The sequence below is a fragment of the Bufo gargarizans genome, chromosome 7, assembly GCF_014858855.1.
Source record: "Bufo gargarizans isolate SCDJY-AF-19 chromosome 7, ASM1485885v1, whole genome shotgun sequence".
Lineage (NCBI taxonomy): Eukaryota > Metazoa > Chordata > Amphibia > Anura > Bufonidae > Bufo > Bufo gargarizans.
The window spans coordinates 19,488,286-19,513,920 of record NC_058086.1 but is presented as its reverse complement, the minus strand read 5'-3'; the positions used below and the strand labels follow the sequence as shown (position 1 = coordinate 19,513,920).

General features: G+C 43.0%; 1 protein-coding gene across 3 annotated transcripts in view; it reads left to right on the top strand.

Annotated features, from left to right (window-relative positions):
• The window catches only part of PBRM1 (polybromo 1), an 83,922-nt gene extending 60,243 nt beyond the window's left edge, over window positions 1-23,679 (top strand). For 2 of the 3 annotated variants that reach the window (XM_044302084.1, XM_044302082.1), the window contains exons 21-30: window positions 961-1,106; window positions 3,062-3,219; window positions 3,405-3,588; window positions 5,082-5,292; window positions 9,131-9,332; window positions 10,448-10,618; window positions 13,619-13,777; window positions 19,033-19,103; window positions 20,755-20,971; window positions 23,013-23,679. In XM_044302084.1, coding sequence (XP_044158019.1) covers window positions 961-1,106; window positions 3,062-3,219; window positions 3,405-3,588; window positions 5,082-5,292; window positions 9,131-9,332; window positions 10,448-10,618; window positions 13,619-13,777; window positions 19,033-19,103; window positions 20,755-20,971; window positions 23,013-23,185 — 1,692 coding nt within the window. In that variant the 3' untranslated portion in view covers window positions 23,186-23,679. The remainder of the gene's footprint in view (window positions 1-960; window positions 1,107-3,061; window positions 3,220-3,404; window positions 3,589-5,081; window positions 5,293-9,130; window positions 9,333-10,447; window positions 10,619-13,618; window positions 13,778-19,032; window positions 19,104-20,754; window positions 20,972-23,012) is intronic. The other variant, XM_044302083.1, reaches the window with a different exon arrangement.
• The last annotated feature ends 1,956 nt before the right edge of the window (window positions 23,680-25,635 follow it).

Sequence of the window (25,635 nt, the reverse complement as noted above, 5' to 3'; positions counted from 1 at the left end):
AAAATCTGGAAATTTGCAACTTTTATTGGTTCTGCGCTGTGCTCGCCAGTTTTCTAAAAGTGGGCGTGTTTTCTTATGTAAATTAATCTCTAGACAGATTTACTATTGCGACAATTTAAAAAGTCGCAAAAATTGCGCTATTTCACTCCAGCGAGGACCATGCTTATCTTATGCGCCTTTTTATAGAACATGTGACTTTTGTAAAGCCGCTTACTGAAGGATAAACTGCTGCCGTCAAACCACATTTATCACAGTATTAAAGGACCATTAATAAATCTGACTTGGCCAAAAGTGACTTTGGACATATATAAAAGTGGAGTAAGATGTAAGTGTAATGATAAATATGTAAAAACACACTTGGACTTCTAAACGTTACTGCTTTATTTGCCTTCCTTTTAGCTACTGTATAAGGGTACTTTCACATTAGCGGTTTTCTTTTCCGGTATTGAGTTCCCTCACAGGTGCTCAATACTGGAAAAAACTGATCAGTTTTATCCTAATGCATTCTGAATGGACAGCATTCCGTTCATTATGCATCAGTTTAGTCCGTCTTACGTTTTTTGGCCGGAGGAAATACCGCAGCATGCATTAAAATGCATTAATGCCGGATCCGGCCCCAAGTGTTCTGGAAAAACGGATTTGGTTTTGCGGTCTGTGCATGCGCAGACCTTTAAAAATGAGAAAAAAAATAAACACTGTATCCTTTTTTTCCAGATGACAACCGGAAAGACAGATCCGGTATTGCAATGCATTTGTGAGACTGATCCGGATCCGTCTCACAAATGCATCTGTTTGCGTCCGGATTGCCGGATCCGGCAGACCGTTCCGGCGATGGGGTCTGCCTGCCGGAATCCTCTGCCGCAAGTGTGAAAGTACCCTAATATAAGTCAGTTAATTGCTATATCTATAAACAACCATCCATATATACAATGTTGAATCAAATGTTTCTTTGCTCTCTAGGAAAAAGAAGATGTACCTGTTGATATGCCCAATGGGGAACCTGGGTGCTATTATTATGAGCAGCTTCGGTACAATGACATGTGGCTGAAGGTTGGAGACTGTGTATTTATCAAGTCACATGGATTAGTTAGGCCAAGAGTGGGCAGGTAAGGAATGTCTGTGCTAGCAGTGATGCATAAAGTGGATAAAATAGCCATTGGTGTAGTTTTCTCTGCTGTACCAAACTTTTTTATTAATCAAAGTAAAGGATTTATTGACCATATAAAATATAGAAAAGTACCTGAATGTCTGAATTCTTCCCAAATAATGACATCTTAGATAAGAAGTAGTTATTTTTCATTCTCATTATCTTGGCTAGTTCTGTGATGCACCTTTGTTTTGATGCTGCCAGGGCTTGCTGTGGAATTGCTATGTAAAGAACTGCAACTCTCTTGATTTCTCTTCCCTCTCACTGACTTATAATGCTGCCTGCATGCCCCTCTATTATAAGGTGTACAATCACTAACACTGCGTTATCTGCTGCCAAGCATGCCCAACATGATCCCTCCCGACACTGGGACACAGTGAAAATGAATGTGATGTCCCATACTGTAGAGATATAGGAGATAACCACATCTTTATTGTATGGGGCATCACACAAGAAGATGATAAACTCGAGGAGCACAGTCATTTGGCTATGTAAGACTGGCTTACAGAAGCATCCCGACTATAGTCAGTACATGTGTACGTAATCCTTTTTAAAGCTCAAAAATCTTTGCAATGAAATGAAAAATAAATGTCAGAAAAGACCTAGTGTATATCAAAAACATTGCTACACCTGACCACATAAGAGTTCCAAAGTGAATTACAAAACATTTCCATATCGAGTGGTAGATCTCAGGCTATCATAAATTGTAAAAAAAAATAAAAAATTATGTGAGTGTGCAATTCATCAAAAATAAATTCAGCAAAGAGGAGCCTTGTACCGTCACCTTCAGCAACTAACCTTAATGGGGTTGTCATTGGTGCGTTAACATTTAAAAAAAATAAAAGGTAAAAGGGCCAGAATGGGTTACATACAAAAAATAAGCATTTCTTGTCTCCCTGATTTCTCCCGATGCTGCTGTTGAGACTCTGCCCTGGTTTCTTGCTGCTCTCTACTTGACTATCCCAGCCTGACACACTGGGAATGCATAATCAGCCTATAACTGGCTGACGCCAAAGAATTGGTGACTGAAACATGAATTCAAAAGATTTGAGAATGAATAAGCTTATGCAGGTTGAGTGAATAAATATATTTACTAAGTGTGATTAAATATAACATTACACAGACAAATCACATGCAGTATAATAAGGAAATCAACATCACTAGCCTAAATTTGCAATATTGGGTTAGGGCTCCAGTCGGCCATGTTATAACACATGGCTGTCTACCACGTTATAACACATGATCGACACCCCAGGATGTACAAGAGATAGGGCAAAAGAATACTTACATCCTACCTAGGATGAAGTTTCAAGTGGAGTTCCACCTAATTTATGGTGCAGAGCACAGTTATTCCCATCAGTCCCTCCTCCAGTGTGCATCACGCATGTCTCTGAGATCACTTTGGAATGTGGTCTTATCAGCACAATGGGGGATGGGTACTAACTATCCCTAACCCACTACATTGCAAGGAACCCTTTATTATACAGAATACAAAAAGTAATATAAAAGAGCCAAAATTAAAGGGGACAGAACCAATCAGTACTTAAAAATACCCTTACAATATAGTGACCGAGTGGATATTTTCTGTATGGCGAGCCTGGACAGTGTCTAATCAGCAGAAGTGGGTGAGGCGAGTATGGCTTATTCTTCATTTTTAACCCATTCTGGCCTTTAAAAAATATTCCCCCAGACAACCCCTTTTAACAACTTTAAATATGTAAGCTAATTAGAGTCAATGGAGTTAGCCCAGGTGTGTGCAGCAAAAGTGTCCATGGATCATCACATTTCTTTACTATTCCCTCTTAGGTATACACACGAAAGAAACAAGTTAATTGTTCTACTTTGCAAAATCTGAACTTGACCTAATAGATCACATTGCTCAATTTTGTAATTATTTTTTTTTTTTCCTTTTAGAATCGAAAAAATGTGGCTTCGAGATGGGGCTGCTTATTTCTTTGGACCAATATTTATTCATCCCGAAGAAACAATCCATGAGCCAACCAAAATGTTCTACAAGAAGGAAGTGTTCTTGAGTAATTTAGAAGAAACCTGCCCCATGACCTGTATTTTAGGTGTGTGCGTGCCTTATTTCTATGCTTACATTACCGGTGCTTATACTACTAGGGTTTCTTTGTTAGAACTTAAGATTTAGGATCAAAAAATTATAATATAAAAATGTATATTGCTAATCCGTTTTAACGCACGAGTATCCAGGTCTTCATGAACAAAGTATCTGCTGTTTTTTATCTTTTCCTAGGAAAGTGTGGAGTCTTATCCTTCAAAGATTTTTTGTCTTGCCGTCCAACGGAAATCCCTGAAAATGATGTACTGCTTTGTGAGAGTCGCTATAATGAGAGCGACAAGCAAATGAAGAGGTTTAAAGGGTTAAAAAGGTTTTCTCTGTCTGCTAAAGTTGTGGATGATGAAATCTATTATTTTAGGTAAAATACAATTATATATATATTTTTTTTTTTTTTTTGGGTGGGGGGTCCTGTTCCTTCTTCAAGTTTTACATGACTGTATCTAAGTTTTGTGCAAGAGTACATTTCAGGTGAAAGTGTTAGATGTAAATTCACTTAGTATCTTGAGAGTAGGTCATCAATATAGGAAACTGGACAACCCTTTAAAGAGGTTTCCTAGTTTTTTTATATATATATATTTTTTTAATTATTATTCCCCACACCCCACCTAGCAGGACCTGTGAAGAGGAGTATACTTGCCTACTCCCTGCTGCTTAGTTCTGGGTCTGTGGGTTCTGGGTTGTCTTCACTACACTTACTGTCCCCACATATAAACTTTTTGTGTGGACGATGTCACGTGCGCCTCTGCAGCCAATAACTGGCCTTAGTGGTGATGTCCACCAAGTAGCACGTGACCCATCATTGACATGCTGCGTGGTAGCATGTCACCACTGAGGCCAGTCATTGGCTCTAGTGGTGCATGAGTTTACATGCTGAGACCAGAGGTGCACTGAAGACAGTCAAGAACCCCATGGAGCCGGAACCACTTTGAGGTAGAACGGGAGGCTTGGGACCCCTGTTCTAGTGATTAGTGAGGACCCCAGTGGTCACACCTTGATCACCTATGCTTTTGAGTAAGTTATAAATGTTATTTTTGTGAAAACCCCGTTCATTTTATGTTTAAGATGAAATGAGGAAAGAAGTGGATAGATGACCTGATTAGATTAAGATATTACAAAATGAACATCTGGAATCATGCTGGTCCTGTAGATGAAGAACAATCTGGTGCATGTTCTACTGATGGCACTGCTTTGGGATATTGGTTGAAGGATACAAATTATTCTATGGGCAAAGTCAGGAGGCCCTTCCCCATACACAATTAGAGGGTCGGCCAGTTCTGCTGCAGTTGGCGGTTTGGCCAACATACTTCTAATGTGTAAGACCAGCTTAAGTGAAAGTATAGTTATATTCACCTGAGCTAGCCTTTAAGTACCTAGCAGCAGTGCCTCCTCAACCCTTGGGCCTTTAATTGTGAGTGATCAACATCAGCAGAGAAATTTAGACAATAGGTCTCCCTTAAAGTTGATCTCCAAGCTTGGATAGTGTGATGTCATAATAGTAAAACAGGCTAAATAGCAATTGATGTACCCTTGACATTTTTTCAAACTAATCACACTAGTAGTTAATTGAGGAGTCTTCCTATCATTGCACATTGCTATGGAAGACCAGCATTGGTGCAGCAAGATCTGGTGTTTGTAGAAGAAATATTTGTTGTCCATAGATCTTCCTGACAAGTGATTGTAAGCACTGGTACACAAGAAAATAGGACTTTAATATTGTGTTTATCCGGTGGACCATGTATGGGCAAGTGATATGTGATGTCTATCTACTTTAGGGAACATTTAATAATGAGGTAAAAAATTGAAATGATTATGGCAAGTTCATATTAGGTTTTTTGTTTGTTTTTTCATTAGGAAACCCATTGTCCCTCAAAAAGAGCCATCTCCACTTTTGGAAAAGAAGATCCAAGATTTGGAGGCGAAATTTGCAGAGTTGGAGGGCGGTGATGACGATATTGAAGATATGGGAGATGATGATGGAGAGATGTTGGAGGCCCCATCCCTCCCACAGCTCCAAACGCCCATGACTGGTGAATTAGAGCTCTTGCAATACACTCCCCAACAGGTAAAGGAAAGAAAGCATAGGGGAATGCACAAATGAACTTGTTCCTAAGCAGTATTGATGGGTTTATGTTGTGAAGTACATGTAGCCCTCATCAGGCTTGCACCTCTGTCCAGATGCCATACAGCCAGAACTTCAGACCAGGTTTAACATATGTTTATCCCCCAGGGCCATAAAGTGGACTTAACATTAGATATTGGAAGTGATATGGTTCTATGTTTTGTCCCCCCTGTTTACTCATTGTGCAGGTAACGTTTTTATTGTATTTGTCTGTCATACTCACACTGAAAATGGACAAAGTGTATGACCAGAATTTTTTATTTTTAAGCTTCACAATTTTTTAAGGGGATTCTGTATGTCTCTATGTTGGAAATAATGACCATTATACCCTTCTTCTGATCTGACTTCTGCAGTAATGTATTTATTGTGGTTGCCCTAAGGTTGCCACGGTTGCATCAACATAGTAACTGTTTTGTGCATACACCTGTTGTCATGTGAGAGAGTCTGGTAACGCTACCATGGCAACTCCAGAGCAAGCATAAGGTTTATAATACTGCAGCACTTAAGAAAATCAGGATGAGAGAAAAGCAATGTATTAGAAAACATAATTCTTATTTATTAAAGTTTACTGGGCTACGTCTTAAGCCGAGCCCTTTAAAAAGATTACATATGGTTCCGTCAGTATGATGTGCCTGCTGTTATAGGAACCTGTTTAATTTGGGTGAATGTAATGGGTACTTACAGGTGTTACCACATTTCTAATAACTTGCTTTTGGGTTTAACCATATTTAAATTCAAACATGAAAGAAAACTGGTAATATTAAAGAGGTTTTATGGGAGTACAATATTGCCGACTTACCTACAGGTCTGACATTCTGCATCCCTGCCGATCAGTTGTTTGAAAGGGCCCAGATGCTACGGCTTTCTCAGAGCATGCCAAGCACAGCGCCGTACATCGCATTCCGAATGTGCTTGGTATTGCAGCACAGGACAATTCACTTAAATGGGACGGAACTGTACCTAGGCCATGTAACCAATGAACTAGGTCTCTGACCTAGGAAGAGGCCACAGTTCTCAAAAGCGTGCCACGGTCTCTTCAAACAGCTGATCGGCGGAGGTGCCGGGAGTTGGACCCAGACTGATTTGATATTGATGGTACTTAACAATCAGGATATCCGGATAGGTCATCAATATTTTATTACTGGGAACCCCCTTTAATTACACATAGGCACATGCCTAAACTGAAAGTCAAACAAAATATAGGACTACTTTCACACTGGCGTTTTGGCTTTCCGTTTGTGAGATCCGTTCAGGGCTCTCACAAGCGGTCCAAAACGGATCCGTTTTTTCCTAATGCATTCTGAATGGAAAAGGATCCGCTCAGAATGCATCGGTTTGCCTCCATTCAGCCTCCATTCCGCTCTGGAGGCGGACACCAAAACACTGCCTGCAACGTTTTGGTGTCCGTTTGACAAAACTTAGCCAAACGGATCCGTTCTGACACAGTGTAAGTCAATGGGGACGGATCCGTTTTCTATGACACAATAGAAAACGGATCAGTCCTCCATTGACTTTCAATAGTGCTCAAGATGGATCCATCTTGGCTATGTTAAAGATAATACAAACGGATCCGTTCTGAACGGATACAGACGTTTGTATTATCTGAACGGATCCGTCTGTGCAGATCCATGACTGATCCTCCCCAAACGCAAGTGTGAAAGTAGCCTAACATGTTTAGAAATAATATAAAAGCAACTGCAACAATTAGGCAGAATGCTAATGCTTGGAAAATATGCCTTTAGGGCTAACCTTTGGGACAAAGTTTCATGGGGCAGGAGTAAAGAAGAGAAAGGGAAACTGGGACAGTGAAAAAAGTTTTAAGAAGCGAGCTGAAGAGGTTGGGAAATATATATATATATACACCCCGAGATAGATAGATTTATTATTTTTTTATTTATTTTTTTATTCCCTGGGCAGCTCAACCCTAAAAATGTTTGGTGGCATAATGAAAATGCACACAACAGACCAAATGCATGTCGTCCAGCATTTTACAAGTAATGGCCTGTCCTCAGGATAGGCCATCACTATCTGAACAGTGGAGTCCCAACACCCCACCGATCAGCTGTTTCCTAGCTCTGTCCGTTTTGTGGATGTACAAGGTAACTGCAGCCCCGATCCTATTCACTTCATTGTGAGCAGCGCTACAGTAACCAGTTCCATTCACCAGTGGATGGAGCTGTGTAGTTCTGGCTCCGGTGCATTATCAGACTATATACAGACTGTGTCTCCTGAGTTCCGTCAGCTGACGGCTCATGTGAAGCTTTATCTCTGATCTCCTGACCTCATAAACGCTCATAGCTAAAGTCTTACTAAACTGATGGCTTGAGTGTTTATGAGGTCAGGAGATCAGAACTGCGGCTACACATGAGCCTTCAGCTGACGGAATCAAGGAGTGACAGTCTGCAAACAGACTGATTACTAACCCCTGTATCACAAAAACAGTTGAACATTTTTAATAAAGACTAATTGAAAAAATTAATTTTAGTCAAAAATGAGCAAAATGCAATAACAAAAATAGCCCCTAAGGTGTCCATAGCCTTTAAAGTACCTGAGTGTCTCTGAAGAAGTTGTTAGCTGTGATTTATTTTATTATTAAAGGGGTTCTGCACTTTTATTTGAGTGGGCGCGGCTAAGCTCTGTTCACTTGAATGGAGCTTACCGCTCCCACTCTAGTTGATACAAGTCGTGACGTCAGTGGGCGGGCGGCCCGGCGGTAAACAGTGAGAAGGCTGCGGCGCTGCTAGATCATCAGTTAAATGAAAGTGCAGAACCCCTTTAACACAGCTGGAAAAATCCATTATTTGATTTCTGTGGATTTTAAGTATAAAAATAAAATAAAACAGGCAGATGGTTGCTCTTTATACGATGCTGGTGAACTGATGATGCTTTTCCATTTTCTGTGTGATGTGCGGTCATTAGCAGGGTGCTTTCTGCTCATCTTATGGCATTAGATGGGGTGCCATGTTTGTTGCAGGGTCTTGGTTTGCAGAGGCTTTGCCGCTTGGACAAAATAAAGAAAAGCAGCAATACCACGTATACATATATGTTGTCTCATAGCTCATGCTATTCCCTGTCTGAACAAAGAAGTTTCTTTTTTACAAATGCAGATTTTTTTTTTTTGTTAATCCTTTGCAATTGGTGTTTTAAAACACTAAATCAGGGCGCCGCTCAACCAAGCTCCCCCCGATGCACCGACGACCTGACGCCAGCGGTCAGGCTGCCCTCCCCTTCCTCATTGACGCAAGGGGAAAACCTAACAGAGGCAGAACCCACTGAGACACCCAGTGACAGACAAACGAAAGATGGCGAACCAGGGGAGACAGTGGACAGCAAATTACCCAAACAGGTGTTAGACAACGTAAAGGTAAATTCTCAGAGCCGAGGTCAGGCCCACTGTTCTTTTTCCAGTATTTAGATGGATAGTAATCTCTTCTCTCTGGGGCGGGAGGGCAGATTGCGTGGTATTGCTGCTTTGTCGTGGCTGTGCTTGCGTATCTGCTGAATGTCTTCCTAGCTTGTTTTTTTTTTTTTTTTTTTCCTTATGTGTCTCCATTTCCTATATCTCATCTAACATAGAACCATACCAAAACTGTCCACTCTCTAACCACAGATAGCATAAGACTGCCTGGTGTCAGCAACAGCCACCGGAAAAAAAATGGCCTTTTCACTGGGTTTCAGTAATTCTAAATTATCCCTTTTTTTTTTATTTTATTTTTTATAATAAGAGCAGTGTTACTTTTTGAACATCTGAAAGAAATAGCTAACGTTTTCTCCATTCTAGTCAACACCTAAGTCTGGCAAGAACAGCACTAAGAAAGAAGGAGGCAAGAGGAAGATTAACATGAGCGGTTACATCCTCTTCAGTAGCGAAATGAGGGCAATTATAAAAGCTCAACATCCAGACTACTCCTTTGGTGAACTCAGCAGATTGGTAGGAACAGAGTGGCGGAACCTGGAGGCAACAAAAAAAGCGGATTATGAAGGTAAAATACGGAGCTGACTGCAGTATGACCTCGCTTTAAAATCCCTGTCCATATCGTATGACCGTCAACGTAAGGAGGCAAGAAAAGGAGCAATATCTCTCATATTTTACAGACACCTTATCTATAATAAACTATATCTATATCAAAATATAGAACGTCAGTTCATAAGTATACAAACTCATACATTAGGGAACTGCTCCATATGTAGTTCTGTATTATACTTAAAGAGCCTCTGTAAGCATGATCAGCCCTATTAAACCAGGCATATTGCCTGGTAGGGTTCATCGTGCTGAGTAAACGGTTATCTTTCTTTTCTATAAAGGCGTAATAATGGCTTAGATATTAACTTTTATATTTTATGCAAATTACCTAGTCAGAGCACCAGGGGGCTGGGCATAGCGCTCAAAGCTCTGGCACTAGCGCAAGGCCCCCTCTACGCTCTGTACTTCCCCCTCCCCTTTGAGTGATTGGCTGGACATCCTATCTAGCCCTGTGATCTCGCAGCAGCGCCGAGGCCCAGTGACTTGGTGCTTGCACGGTGAATCAGATGCCGCTTCCTAAGCTTAGGAAGCAGCAGAAGATCCATTGCCCCAGCGCTGAGTTGGTTCATTGTCTCGTCTTCTGCACAGTGGATCTGATGAGTGCTGGATCTCTCGGGTGCTTTATACTCCCCTGTCTGCAGGTAACATATGATGGACAGGGCTGAGCTCTGTGATCAAACCAACAAGTCCTGCTTACCCTGCCCACCCAGAGCAATAGGGCCTCTATAATCTGACCCTTAAGTGAGCTAATAGTCCATCTTTGTATCACAAGACAGGTTTAGCTGAGAATTGAGAGTGAAGTGCCTGATAAGTGGAAACTGAGGCATTTTTCTCTGATAAGATATATTATAAAGTTTTTTTTTTTTTTATCTTCACTTGTACTTTGTTGAAAAGTCAGTGACCATTAAAGTATTGATGGCCCATCCTACTTGTGCATGTGGGTTTGTCATCTGGGACCACCGCCAATAAACACAATGAAAGGACTGTAGTCTCCCTTATTGTGAATACAAATACAGCAGCTGAATTTTTACTTCACACTAAAGATGACATTGATTATATATTTGTTTTTTACAGAACGTGCTGCCAAAGTAGCAGAGCAACAAGAAAGGGAGCGAGCAGCACAGCAGCAACAGCAGCAGCAGAACTCTTCTCCCAGAGCTGGCACTCCTGTGGGAGCTCTAATGGGAGTTGTACCTCCACCAACGCCGATGGGAATGCTTAACCAGCAGATGACACCGGCCTCAGGTAGACTATGCATGAATGTGTGCGCGTTCCAGTCTTGTAGTGGCAGAAATACATGATTTGCACTGTATGCCCATATTTAATTAGAAACTTGATATTATTAATGTGTCGCCAAAATATTGGGGGTGTTATTCCCTAGTGAACTGATGGCGTTAAAATACTTTTCCAAGATATTTTTACTGATGACCTATCCTCTGACCCTGTGGCTTTCTCTCGGCCTCACCAAGCACAGCACATTCTATTCGATAGCGGCCGTGCTTGGTATCACAGCTCAGCCGCATTCACTTCAATGGGACTGAGCTGCGCCTAGGCCATGTAACCAATGAATGTGCCATCACATGGCCTAGGAAAAGCTGCGAGAAGTCTGGGGCACTGCCTTCTCAAACAGCTGAAAGTGTGAGGGTCCTGGGTGTTGGACCCCCTCCAATCGGATACTAATATAACGCATCCGAAGGATAGGTCATCAGTAACATATCTTGGAAAGCCCCTTTAAGCCTAGAACATCTTTGCTGATATGTTGCATTGTTAACTGATGTATAGAAGTGGCTACTGCTGTCCTATGATTCACTTTGCTGAAATATTGACAAATGGAAATGTGTAAGGGTGATACCGCAGATTCAGGACAGATACTATTTTACTTGTCTGTTTAAATCCACTCCTGGCTTTGGCTTCAAAAACTGCATCAAAAGCCCTGACTGTGTGAATCCATTGTCTACAGGTAGCAGCGAGTCTCATTGGCACACTAATGAATACACATTGATTAATAGTTATGAGCAGACATAATGTAGTCACCTGGTTACATGTTATTGTCATTTCTTCCAGCTTTACTTATTCTATACTGTTTCTTCAGTTAACTTGTTTGAGCTTTCAAAAAGCCTTTTGATTTGTCATAGCAATATAGCAAAGGTTTTGATCAGTGGGGGGCTGGATGTTGAGACTGATCTCTAGAATGAGGAGAGAAGTGATCACATGGCACGCTCTCTGCTCGCTGCAGGGCCATAGACTTTCTATGGAGTCCGTCTCCTGCAGCAAGAGCATGTTATGTGAGCGGTGGGGGTCTCTGCACTCAGACCCCCACCAATAAAAACCTTTCATATGTTGTTATGACATATCAAAAGTTTATTGAAAGCCCTTTAAATGGTATCTATAGTCTTGGGTCCAAGGGCTGTGAGTAGTATTGCAGCTTGGCCTCATTTACTTGAGCGGAGCTGTGCTCCAATACCAGGTAGAATGTTATTTTTCTAGAAAGAGCACAGACTTATTTTTTTTTCCACCTGATATCATACAACCCCTATAAAACATATGGTAGTGATATGAATGGTAAGCAGCAGTCAGTTTCCCAGTGTCTTGTATGGAAAGGGTAAGCTCTGAGAGGCGGTTTGAGAGGCATGTGCTTGTCTTAGACCAGCTAATAATGCCCACCTCATAAATTACATAATGATCATTCCATGGAGACATTTTTCACCATATAAGACGCACCTAGGTTTTAGAGGAAGAAAATAAGAAAAAAAAGACCCCAATGTTAATAAGACCTCAGATCAGACACCCAATCAGACCTTAGATCAGATGCCCAATGTTTCTAAGACCCCCCCCCCCCCCCCCCCCCCAATCAGACCTCCATGTTAATAATCGCTGCATGTGAATCAGACCTCGGATAAATAAATCGGCTTACCTCTGCGATCTAGCGCTCTTCCTGCTGCACTGTGCTGAGGTCACAGCACCGCGTGAGAAGACTGCAGGAGAAGACCAGGAAGCGGTGAGTACAGAGCCCCCACAGGGAGTGCTGCATTCACCGTTTGCCGGTCCTCCTGTACTAATGAGCACTTCCATAATGGAAGTGCTCATTAGTATTTGCCCCATAAGATGCACTGACCCCCACCCCAACCCCCCATCCCACTTTGGGTGGGAAAAATTGAGTCTTACAGGGTGAAAAGTATGGTAGGATACTTCACACAGACATACCATGGCATCTTCCACAGTTCAAATGAACCAAATGAGTCTGGTTAAAGGGGTTGTCTGACTTTAGCAAATGTAGGGAAAGTTAATATAAGGCACTTACTAATGTATTGTGATTGTCCAAATTGCCTTCTTTGCTGGCTGGATTTATTTTTTTCATTTCATTATACACTGCTCAGGTCTAGAGGTTATGACCACTGCTGCAGCACAGATATGAGGTGGCTGGGACGGAAGCGGCTGCACACGTGTTCCTATGCGCTCTGCCATGGTCCTGGCCACCAGAGAGGCCGGCCCTTTTTCCTATAGTGTGCAAGCGAGACCACCACTGCTGGATTGCAGGGTGGTCATAACCCCTGGATATATGGACAATCACAATACTGTGGACTCTAAATTGCACATATATTTAAATCGCTCCATATCCTGATGGTTCATTAGGCCGGTATGTCTGGCCATGATATCGGTGTCCTTATTTCTAATAGTGGATATAAATCCCCATCAAGGGTAATTTATACTGAGTGTAATATTTCTTGCTGGTGTGTGTGTTTTTTTTTAAATGGGTATTTAATTGAAGATACATCTACAAATGGTCCGTAGCTTCACGCTCTTCATGTATTGCTGGCAGGGGAGGCCGTCTGGATAGCAGTGGCTTGGTATAAATGGCTTTCATTTGCATTTTGACCACGAAACTGAATCTCGCAAAGGTGAAATATTATAGATACAGAACCTCCCTGTAGAACTAATGGTCTGGGTGGTGCTTTGGAGACTCTGCTTTTAATCTTACCATTTCATCCCACTCAATATAGTTATGAAGAACCATCGGTCCCTATGGGGGACCTGTTCTAAGCATTGCTGACACATTTGAATAATTTCCATCCTCTCATTATCTAGTTATTAACGTGACATGTTTTATTCCTTGTTAAAATGCTAACTCATTTATATCTGTTCACAACATTAATATCACTAAACTAACGCCATTTTTTTCATGGTAGTGCATGTTTGTATTAATCCATTGTATTGCATGTTATTGATGCATGTTTGTTCTTCAAGGCATGATAGGGGGCTATCCGCCTGGCCTGCCACCCATGCAGGGCCCAGTTGATGGCATTATTAGCATGGGCAGCATGCAGCCTCATCATCATGGGGTGTTACCACCTCCCCACCTCCTTCATCCAGGTATACCAGGCATACCGGGCATCCCGCTGCAGGGTAAGAATGTCATAAATCACTCGCCTCCATTCCACCTCTCACTTCGGATGCTTGTGTGTATACAGAATCATGACGGCTAATATTTGAATTGTTTATTAGCATTTCCGTATCCATATCTGCACAAAATTGTTCTCTAGTAAATTTGTACATTTCTGAGGATCTCTCCTCGTGGAATATTCCGAGCCCTAGCCGGTTAGACTTGCTGTCAGAATCTGATAGCCCTGAGGAGGCCACTTTCCATAGGAGACCTATTTGTTTGAGGTGTATGGTCACCTTAAAGGGATTGTGTGAGATAGTTAAAAATCTCAGACAAGCCCCCTAGTTGGCTACCACTGAGGACAATGATTGGCTGCAGCAGTCACATGCCATACACCTGCGTGTCCATAAAGAAGCAGCATCAGGAAAACACTAATCGCGGCGCAGAGAACGGTGGAAAAAGAAACAAGTTTAACATTGTTTATTGTTTTACAGCATTTGGGGACATGTCAGAGATTTTTAATTATCTCGATCAAAGCCCTTTTATTAAAATTTCTTATGTGTTAATGCATTTCCCCAACTATACACATTCTCTGGGAGCCATCTTCAATGGTGCTGTTAGATCTCTATAGCTGATGCCACATGTGGCTCATTGGTAATGTTTATCCTGTTATTTATCCACAATATATATGCGCTGTTTAAAACGGTTTTCCGAGCCGTTAATCTGGATGACCTCTCCTTAGCCTAGGTCTTCAATATCGGGTTGTCTAGGGTTCCGTTCCTGGCACCTCTGTTGCGGGAGCTGCAGTACACTGGAACACCACAGCGCCGTTCACTGTGTAGTGGCCGTGCCTGGTTACTGCAGCGCTGGATACCATTCAAGTGAATTAGTCCACTAATACTGCACAATAACTACTATATTAACCAAGTAACAGAAACTTTAGAAACAGCTTCTAGGTAATCACTTAGGCTTCATCTACATGGTGATCACTGCATAAAGCGCAACCATGCTGGAATGTTTGTGGTAGTCACCAGGTCGCTTGCAACATTTTCCGCTACCATAAAACATGCCATAAGTCTTACCATGTGGCTGTCTCTGTGCCCTTAGAATGAGATGGCAGGCAGCTAATGTAATGTGTAGCCCCATCTCTTCCGCCTATGTAGCCAGATACCTGCTGTGGCAGGTGCCTGATGTCTTAGTTGGTAAAGTATATCAAGTGTAAAATCAGGCTGCATTTACATCATCGCTACGATTTCCATTCTTCTGCACAAGAATGGAAATAACGAAAGTGCCTGATTCGGCAAATAACTGACCGGAACGGAGTCTAACAGATCCTATTGACTATAATAAGATCTGTTAGGTTTCCGTTCGGGAGATTTTTTTTTTTTTTTCTTTTAGCGGAGAAAAAAGTTGCGCATACAGGACTTTTCACTCAGCTATTTTTGCTGCCTTCTGTGATGGAGGCTCCGAATGGAGCTTCCGACGCGATTGTGAAAGCAGCTCAAGAGCTGTGTTAATAGCAGTAGATGGAATCTGTGGGGATATGGTTGCCTGAACCCTAATAATCGTTAAAATGAAGGTTGGGGTCTAAAATAAAGAGACTTCAGTCAGGTTCCCTGTGGGTTAAAAGCGCAGGGTGCTCACCAGATTCTGCAGCCGTGTCATTGTAATATGTGTGACACCAACATGTCCACAGAAGTGCACATACCCTAAAACCTATATATTAAAGAAGCACTCTGTTTTCTTGTTTTCTTTGCCTATATAGTGCAGGATAGGCCATTATTAAAGGACTGAACAAAACCCCCAAACCGCCCACAACAATACCCAGTCCTGCGATACTGACCATACTTACCTGGTCGCAGACGCAGGTTTCCTTCCCAACAGGCCATGGAGAAAACCGGAAGGAAACCAACATCAGGGACCAGGGAAGTATGCGCAGTATAGCGGGTACGGGCATTGTGGGGTTGGGGAGGGGGACAGTCTTGGATAACCCCCTTTAAAGATGTGTATACACTTGTACCAAACTGCACTACTGTGTCAGCCATGACTGATCAGTGACACAGCTTGTGCAGGGTCTCCATGTTCTCCTATATGATCCAGCTTGAGTCTGTCTGTCTGCCTGTCCTCTCTCTTTACCTTGTCAGCTCTTACATGCAGGAGGCAGGGAGACCAGTGTGAAGCTACATCCCATAGAACTACACTGGAGAGTCAGCACACACAGATAGTACAGACTCAGTATGAGTCAAGAGGATTATATAACTTCAGCTAATCACTGTATAGACTTACCTACTATATATCTGAACTCCTGGTCCTTTATATGGGGGGAGACATTATATCTCCAGCAGAATACATGGATATACAGAGGAAAATGGAGGGTGGGGGGGGAGGGGGGGATCTGATTGGTGGTGATGTCATCCTGTAGTTCACAGGAAGTCGGCCACAGGGAGAGATTGAGTTCCTGTTTACACATTAGAGTAAGGTGTCAGACTTGAGGTCACATGACCAGGTCCCCGTAATGATTATTATGAATGTATGGACATAACCAAGTCAGGGTGTAATAAAGTACACTGCTAGAATACTGGTGGTGAGCTAGTAATATATGTGTAAAAAAAAAAAAAAAACTTGGAGTGCTTGGTAATTTGGTCCAGAAAATACAGTAAGCCTACATTCACACGACCGTGATAAGGGGTCCACATCCGTTCTGCGGAACGGGTCTGGCGCTATTAATTTCAATAGGGCGGCAACAGATGTGGACAGCACACAGTGTGCTGTCCGCATCCGTAGTTTAGTTCCGCAGCCCCGGAAAAAATATAGAGTATGCGTTCCTCAAAATGTGCGTTCCTCAAAATGCAGAATGCACACGCACTGCAAAACTTGGCGCAGTCGTGTGAATGTACCCTAAGACAAAATATTTATTTAGGTAGTATAGACTGAATTTTTATGAAAATAAATAAAATAGTCATCTGTTACGGCAAGATTTGGGGGTATGCAGCTGAACTATGTCATCATATCTTATACAGTACACGTGAAATGGGCAATATAATACTGCTGGACCAAGTGTCCTCATACTAGACCCTTAGGGGAGATTTATCAAAACTGGAGTAAAGGAAAACTGGCTAAGATGCCCATAGGAACCAATCAGATTCCACCTTTCATTTTACAGAGCTGCTTTGGGAAATGTATTTGGACAGTAGATGTCTGTATGAGACGATCTGCTTCATGGCCACATACAGTATTCTCCAATCTGAGCTCTTCAGTCATTTTGTGTTGCAGCAGTGAAGACCTCTAGATGTTCATTATTTACCGTTATCTGCTTTTCTATTATATCTCACCTCTGTGTATTGCACATAGAGATGGACCTTTGGGGCACCTCCACACAAAGAGTAAAAATTCTGCAGGTGTGTGCGGCAAGTCCGCAGTATTTTACAGCACCAGCAGTGTGGAGGAGAGTTTAAGAAATCCTATGCACATTCTGCAAAGAAAGCACACAGAGTAAAGTGACATGAGGCGCATATTTTAAATCCGCAGAATGTCCTTTTATGCTGCAGATTTCCACAGCAGAGTTCGGCCTTTTCGGTAAAATTGGCAGCAAAATCTGCATGTTACTCAGATTTTTATGCTGCATTTTACATCCTATGTGGACGTACCCTATAGGAAAGGAAATGGTTATCTAACATTGTATTACATATAAAATTAGTTTTTTTTTTATCCTGCATATAGGCCACCAAAAGTGTAAGTGCTGTATCTACAGCTTAAAGTGGTTGTCCAGGCTTTTACTATTGATGACCCGTGCTCAATATCAGATCGGCAGGGGTCCGACACCTGGCACCCCCGCTGATCAGCTGTATGAGTAGACGGCACGTGCGGTGCATATGTCCTCTCTCCCTTCTCTTCTTGCTCACCATAGACAGCAGCAGCGGACTGGAAGAGAGAAAGGAGACTTCACGTGCACACTGCGCAAGCCGTCTCCTCATAGAGCTGATCAGCGGGGGTGCCAGGTGTCGGACCCCACCGATCTGATCCTGAGGATAGGTCATCAATAGTAAAAGCCCGGACAACCCCTTTAACACCAGTACAAGTGGCTGTTGCTCTTTAAAGAAGAGAATCCTGTCTTATGACTGTTCCTGTATTACAAGCACAGAGAGTCCAGTGAAATGGTTTTGGGTCCACTATGAAATATTTTGATGGTTTAGATTCAAGGCCTGTTTTTTTTTTTTTTTTTTTTATTATTAGGGCTATGTAAAGCATGATTTTGTTGGACTGAGTAAGTTTAAAGTGTACCTGAGTTTAAAAAAAAAAGTTTGCATAATGGCCGTGCCTCTTTGTACAATCACTAAGATGTAGATCTTTTTTGGGCTTCCCTAATGTCTTCCTCAGCCATATTATTTCCTGTTTCAGCTAGATGCATTTCACTCAGAAGCAGGGGTGGCCTCCTTCTGTAAAATCTGCCAGCACTGTTTTGCTGTGAAATGTTTTCCCTTGCTTCCCACCACAATGTTTTGAGCTTCGGTCTCACAGATAAGGAAGGATAAATCACACTTCCAGACAGACAGGAGGCTCTTGTGATGTTCAGAAGCAGTTCTTTTAGCATTCTCCGGATCTGAGCTAGCTCTGACATGCCCCCATTTCCTCTGAGCCTCTTCTGGGTCTCTGTTACCAGGGACAGATCTTGCCTGCAAATTAGGTGGAAGTGAAACTCCTAGTGGCCATGACTTTACAGCTTTTTCAGGTAGATGCAGGCAGATTGTTTTTAAAGGGGTTCTGCACTGTGTTTTTACTGATGATCTATCCTGTGGATAGATCATCAGCTTCTGATCGGCGGGGTCTGACACCCAGGACCCCCTCCAATCAGCTGTCCAGTAGCGGCGCAGCCTTCTCACTGTTTACCGCCGGCCCACTGACGTCACAACTAGTATCAACTAGTGTGGGGGCGGGGCTAAGCTGTGTTCATTTAAATGGAGCTTAGCCCTGCCCACGCTAGTTAATACTAGTCGTGATGTTAGTGGGCCGGCGGTAAACAGTGAGAAGGCCGCGGGGCTACAGGAGCGCTGCTGCCTTATCAAACAGCTGATCGGCGGGGTACCAGGTGTCGGACCCCCGCCGATCAGAAGCTGATGATCTATCCAGAGGATAGATCATCAGTTGAAACAAAGTGCAGAACCCCTTTAAATCAAGTGATTTAGAAATTTGCTAGTCACACCATTCTTTATTAAATGAAATTTAAATTGTTTGAAAATACAGTGAACATTAATGTTAAATATCTATGTATTCATTCCAGGAGTCATGGCCCAAGGTGTGTCTTCCATGGTAGGGACAACTGCAGCTGGAAACAACCCTTACAATCAGCAGGTAAGTCCAGGCAGTTTTATAATATATTAATGGGAGAAAAGAATTAAACGCTCATAGAGTATGGCCGCACGTAGACTAATTGCTGCGGAATTGCGTGTGAAAAATCTTAAGCCGTTTACAGTAGCAGAGAAGTGGATGAAAATAAATCTCATTCACACTGCAGATATTTTCTGTGACCGTATCCACCCAGATAAATCTGCAGGATGTCAATCTATTGTTGCGGATATCTCCCGTGGATTTCCTCCTTTGCAGAACATTTGCTGTTAACTCCACAGCATTTCCCCCCTGAAATTCTGGATTTCAGCCGGATACACTTTGGATCTACTACATGTGGCATACCCATATTAACCTAGCCGAAAGTATTAGTTGGAAGTCTGTGTTCCGTTCTCAGACATTGATGGCAAATCATTAGCTTAGATAGGTGCAGTCCCACCTCTGTGACCTGCTCCAATCTCCAGAATCGGCCCCCTAAAGCAAAGTAGAGCGCACAGCGCAAGCGCGGCCAGTCTTCATTCACTGATATAGTAGTTCCCAAAATAGCCCAGCGCTGGCTCAGCTATTTCTGACAGTCCCATAGAGGTCAATGCAGAGGTGGCCGTGCATGTGCGGTGAGCTCTCCATTCACCGCTATGGGAGTTCCGAAAATAGCAGGAGCGCTCTCGCTTGGCTATTTTCGGAACTCCAGTAGAAGTGAATGGAGGACATGCCCCGCATGTGTTGTGCACTCTTCTTCGCTTTGGGGGCCCTGTTCTGGAGATAGGAGGGTGTCCCAGAGGCAGGTCCTATGTCTTTATGACACTGATAACAAGAGAATTTAGACTAGAACCTTCAGAATCACAGGTGCATATCCATGAAGCAAACATAATGGTGTGCAGTCATTTTGTTTTTTGTATGACATTGATGTCATATATTAGCGATAGGCCACCATTGCCTGAGAAGACACAGCCCCTTTAACTACTATAGTGCCCTGATAATGTACAAGCACAGTCAGAGAAGACAGAAACCATACACCAGAGACCACACATTACAACGTCTAATACCATTTCCAACATATTTTCTGTTTGCTTCAGAGATAAATGAAAATGACAATAAATGGCAGATTCAGTCACATAGGTGGTCTCCCACCTATGCAACAATGAGACCAGTTGGTATTGAGGGGTTTTCCTCTAAGGCTTCCTCATCGGCATTGGAGGTTTCTTTCGGATCCTCCTTTATAGATCCCAATAAAAAGCTGGACAAAATATCATGCTGCATCACTACTTTTTTCACAAAAATGCCAGACTCCCTGACATAACCCCAAAAGACCCCATTATTGTTGATGCCATTCGCATCCATCATGCCGTGGTTCTGTACCCATAGCTGAGCAGAACGGACGTCCAATTACCTTATCATGTTAACATTGTGCAGGTAGACCAGCTAATGTACATACATCCATCTATACATTATATGGAGATTGTATGAACGATCTATCTGTAAGTTACCAGTTACCCCTTATAGCAACAATCCTGGACCTGGAGGTCTGCGTTTGAGGGGACCATTTGACACGTGGTTTTACTGCACACCGCAGCACAGTCTGAACATGTATGTTGTTAGATATCCAAACGCTCTTCAAACAATGTTAATCTCAGTCATCTTCCTGCTTAATTTCTAGATGGGTCTTCTAGTCCAACCCGGGCAGCAGGCACCGCCGCCTTATCCAGGTCAGACTCAAGCTAATCAGCCTGTCATGCAGCAGCCATCTACCCCAATATTTGTTGCACCCCCTCCAAGGACTCAAAGGTTACTCCATTCTGAAGCGTACTTGAAGTATATAGAAGGCTTAACAGCAGAATCTAATTGCATCAGCAAATGGGACCAGACATTGTCAGGTGAGAGGCGAAACCAAGATCCGCTATGTTCAAATGGGTCACTTCTTTAACCCCTTCCTCACCCATGACAAAGATGCATGTCCTAAGTGGCAATCGGTACTTAGCATACATTTCCATCATCACAATATCGCAGGTAATGCTAGTGTACCAGTAAAATCCACTGTGGTGGCTGGGTTGTCACGAAAGTGCCAGTGCTGGCAATTAACCTTTTAGGCTACTTTCACACTTGCGTTTTGGGCGGATCCGTCATGGATCTGCAAAAACGGATCCGTTACAATAATACAACCGCATGCATCTGTCATGAACGGATCCGTTTGTATATTCTGTAACATAGCCAAGACGGATCCGTCATGAACTCCATTGAAAGTCAATAGGGACGGATCCGTTTCGATTGTGTCAGAGAAAACGGACCCGTCCCCATTGACTTAGGCTACTTTCACACTAGCGTTCGTCGGTCCGCTCGTGAGCTCCGTTTGAAGGGGCTCACGAGCGGACCCGAACGCAGCCGTCCAGCCCTGATGCAGTCTGAATGGAGCGGATCCGCTCAGACTGCATCAGTCTGGCGGCGTTCAGCCTCCGCTCCGCTCGCCTCCGCACGGACAGGCGGACAGCTGAACGCTGCTTGCAGCGTTCGGGTGTCCGCCTGGCCGTGCGGAGGCGTGCGGATCCGTCCAGACTTACAATGTAAGTCAATGGGGACGGATCCGTTTGAAGATGCCACAATATGGCTCAATCTTCAGGCGGATCCGTCCCCCATTGACTTTACATTGAAAGTCTGGACGGATCCGTACGAGGCTATTTTCACACTTAGCTGTTATATGCTAAAATAATGCAGACGGATCCGTTCTGAACGGAGCCTCCGTCTGCATTATTATGATCGGATCCGTTCAGAACGGATCCGATCGAACGCTAGTGTGAAAGTAGCCTTACATTGTGTGCCAGGACGGATCTGTTTGGCTCAGTTTCGTCAAGCGGACACCAAAACGCTGCAGGCAGCGTTTTGGTGTCCGCCTCCAGAGCGGAAAGGAGACTGATCGGAGGCAAGCTGATGCATTATGAGCGGATCCTTTTCCGTTCAGAATGCATTAGGGCAAAACTGATCCGTTTTGGACCGATTGTGAGAGCCCTGAACGGATCTCACAAACTGAAAGCCAAAACGCAAGTGTGAAAGTAGCTTTATGTGCTGCACTCAGTGCCAAGGGAGTTTCAGGGTTAATTTGTTCATAGTCCTTGACCTTAGAGATGCTTTAGGACCGCATAGGGGTTGTAGAAAAAAGACGATAATAGTAAATTTGTAAGAGGAGAACTGCTTCCCTAATGCACCTGCACCATCAGAGATTACTTTCAGCGACATGGATGCATTTTATATGGACATCTTGGACAAATCTAATGTGTACATGGTATAGTATCCGCACTAATTTACCGGACACTATTTTTTGTCGTCTTAGCCCAGCCTCTAACTCCTGTAACTGCTCCTGCGCCTACAATATAAAGGTTTCTGTACATGTTTGCTTTGGCGGGCGCTAGAAAAAAATGACCTTGTGTTCTCAGGAGTGGTACTGGTGATCTGATTAAATGGTTAAACTTATTATGTTAAAGGGAACCTGTCACCGGGATTTTGTGTATAGAGCTGAGGACATGGGTTGCTAGATGGCCGCTAGCACATACGCAATACCCAGTCCCCATAGCTCTGTGTGCTTTTATTGTGTAAAAAAACTGATTTGATACATATGCAAATTAACCTGAGATGAGTCCTGTATGTGAGATGAGTCTGGGACAGGACTCATCTCAGGTTAATTTACATATGTATCAAATCGTTTTTTTTACACAATAAAAGCACACAGAGCTATGGGGACTGGGTATTGCAGATGTGCTAGCGGCCATCTAGCAACCCATGTCCCCTATCGTCTCTATATAAAATATGTAAAGGCATAGCTTTAATGTGGTACCAGGAAAAAAAACTATCTGCTGCCCCCCAAACACAGTTTCTTCCATAAGTACGCTGCACTTGATTCTTATTATCTCTCATTTCTCATTTCAGCTCGGAGACGAGATATCCACTTATCCAAAGAACAGGAGAGCCGACTTCCTTCCCACTGGTTGAAGAGCAAAGGGGCCCACACAACCATGGCCAACGCCTTGTGGCGCCTGCGAGATCTCATGCTTAGAGACACCCTAAACATCCGCCAGGCTTACAACATTGAAAACGTCTAACCTCTCACTACTGTTTTCCCTTTCATACCAAGAAACTTTTTGTGGATCAATTGATGTTTTTAGTGACTGGAGGCCAATATTTTTTATTGCATTTCTGTACATTGTAAGACCATTTTGATATGAGGACATTTTTAATAATCTTATTTTGATTGTGTTGCTTTTTTTCATTATGTATTAAGTTGTCAAATACAAAGTTTTTACATGTTTTCGGTTGTGTTTCTGGGGTTCAGTGTCCACGATGCTCATGGCTGGTGTGTTGGGTGCATAGTTTTTTATTGTAATTGTGGGTTCAGCTGTACCACACACTGCCATTATTTTAAATTAAATGTTTTTGTCACTACACTGGCCTATAGTCTTACTGCATTTATGTACTTTTATCCTTGCCAGGCTTATTACACCACAACCATTCAAGGGCTGCACATACGTTATATTTTGAATACGTCCCATTTATCCATATTAAAGGGTTTATCTGAAAATAAAAATATTTATCTGGAGTACTGTAAACCAGTATGTTTTGTTTTTTACAATGGAACAATGTTGATGGATCCCACTGTTTGGCATTTGTCTGAGGCATCCATTGTTATTATTTATTTATTTGAAAGCGCCATTAACCCGTTAAGGACCCTGCCATTTTTCATCTTAAGCACCAGGACATTTTTTGCAAATCTGACATGTCACTTTATGTGGTGATAACTTTAAAACACTGTTACTTATCCAAGCCATTCTGAGACTGTTTTCTCATCACATATTGTACTTCATGATAGTGGTAAAATTGAGTCAAAAAATTTCATTTTTATTTATAAAAACATACCAAATTGACCAAAATTTCAATTGACCAAAATTTCTGCTTTTAAAACAGATACCTCCTAAAATAGTTATTACTTTACATTTCCCATATGTCTTCTTAATGTTTGGATTATTTTGTAAATAATGTTTGTATTTTGTTACAAGGCCTAGAAGTTTAAAAGCAAATCTTGACATTTTTCAGAAAATTTCCAAAACCCACTTTTTAAGGACCAGTTCAGGTCTGAAGTCGCTTTGTGAGGCATCAAATAGAGGAAACTAGGGTTCGACCGATATAGATTTTTCCATAGCTGATCACAATGGCATACAAGGAGATTGACCCCTGACCTCTGTAGGGGCAGGAACAGAGAAAGGTTAAATGCCCCTCTCCCAACACCAGTGTTTTCTGTCCCTACGGAGGACAGGGCAGAGAAAGGTCTCCCTGTATGCAGGGAGATGAAGCTAGGAACTACAAGGACGTTTTTTGTTGTTTTTACCTGAGCAAAATCGCTGGCATCCTGCCATGGCGTCCCCCTGCCCTCCCGCGGTCCCAGTACTAACGCTGGGCAGGGGTGTGTGGGGTATACTCGCTCCGGTTGTATCTGGGGCCTGCTCCCAGGGCGACGGCTCCCTCCTGGCCTACCGAGGCTTCAGCAGGGTTGCACGCCTGAGGCACATATGTGTGACGGCGCTCCGGAAGTGACGTAGGCGGCGTTCGGTATCCGGCCCGACTCAAAGCCGAGGCCTCGACATTCTGTGGATGCTCCTGAGAAGTCTGGAGCCCCTCACCTGTGTCTCCTGAACTGAGAGGGCGAAAGGTTCCTGCTGCGATGTCTGGGACAGACGCACGCTCTCATAAGAAGTCCGAACTACCACTGCCGCCATCCGTGAGTCCCGTGCAGATGTTACATTAGGAGTTTTTTCTCAGCACGGGCTCCAGTGTACTCCCCTCTGGATCCATACCCCCCCCTTCCTCCCTTTCCTCCGACCATCCCCTTATAGCTACCTTCTCCTCCTTTCAGGTGTCCAAAGAAACTCAAAAAAAGGTCAAGAGAGCCCTCAAATGTATCTCCTGTAATGACAAACTTCCAGACAATTATCCCAAGAAGCTTTGCAAAAATTGTATATCAAATATTGTACGTGACAAAGCACCCTGTCTGAAAGAAGAACTTAAATCTATGATACAGGAAGAAATTCGTTCATCTCTGGCCCACCTGTCCGCTAATCCCTCCGATTTTCTGCAACCCAAGAGAAAGCGTGCTAGGTCACCTTCCTCTTCTGACTCTGAGGCCATAGCGGACAAGAGCGTCCATTCAGCCAAGTCCTAGGAAGAGGGGGAAAGAGTCTCCGATTCGGACTCTGTGGATAGTGGCCGCAGATTCTATTTTTCTATAGAAGATATGTCCGACCTTCTCAGAGCGGTCAGATCCACAATGGGTGTGGAGGAAGTAAAACGCACCCACTCCGTACAGGAAGAAATGTTTAGAGGGTTGAGAGTTAAAAAAAAAAAAAAAAAAACACGTGTGTTTCCCATAAACGAGAGCATTAGGGACATGGTTTTGGAAGAATGGGCAGACCCTGAAAGACGTCTGGGAGTCTCTACTTCCTTTAAAAATTAGGTTACTATTTGATCCCGAGGAGTCAGGGATCTTCAATGAGATCCCCAA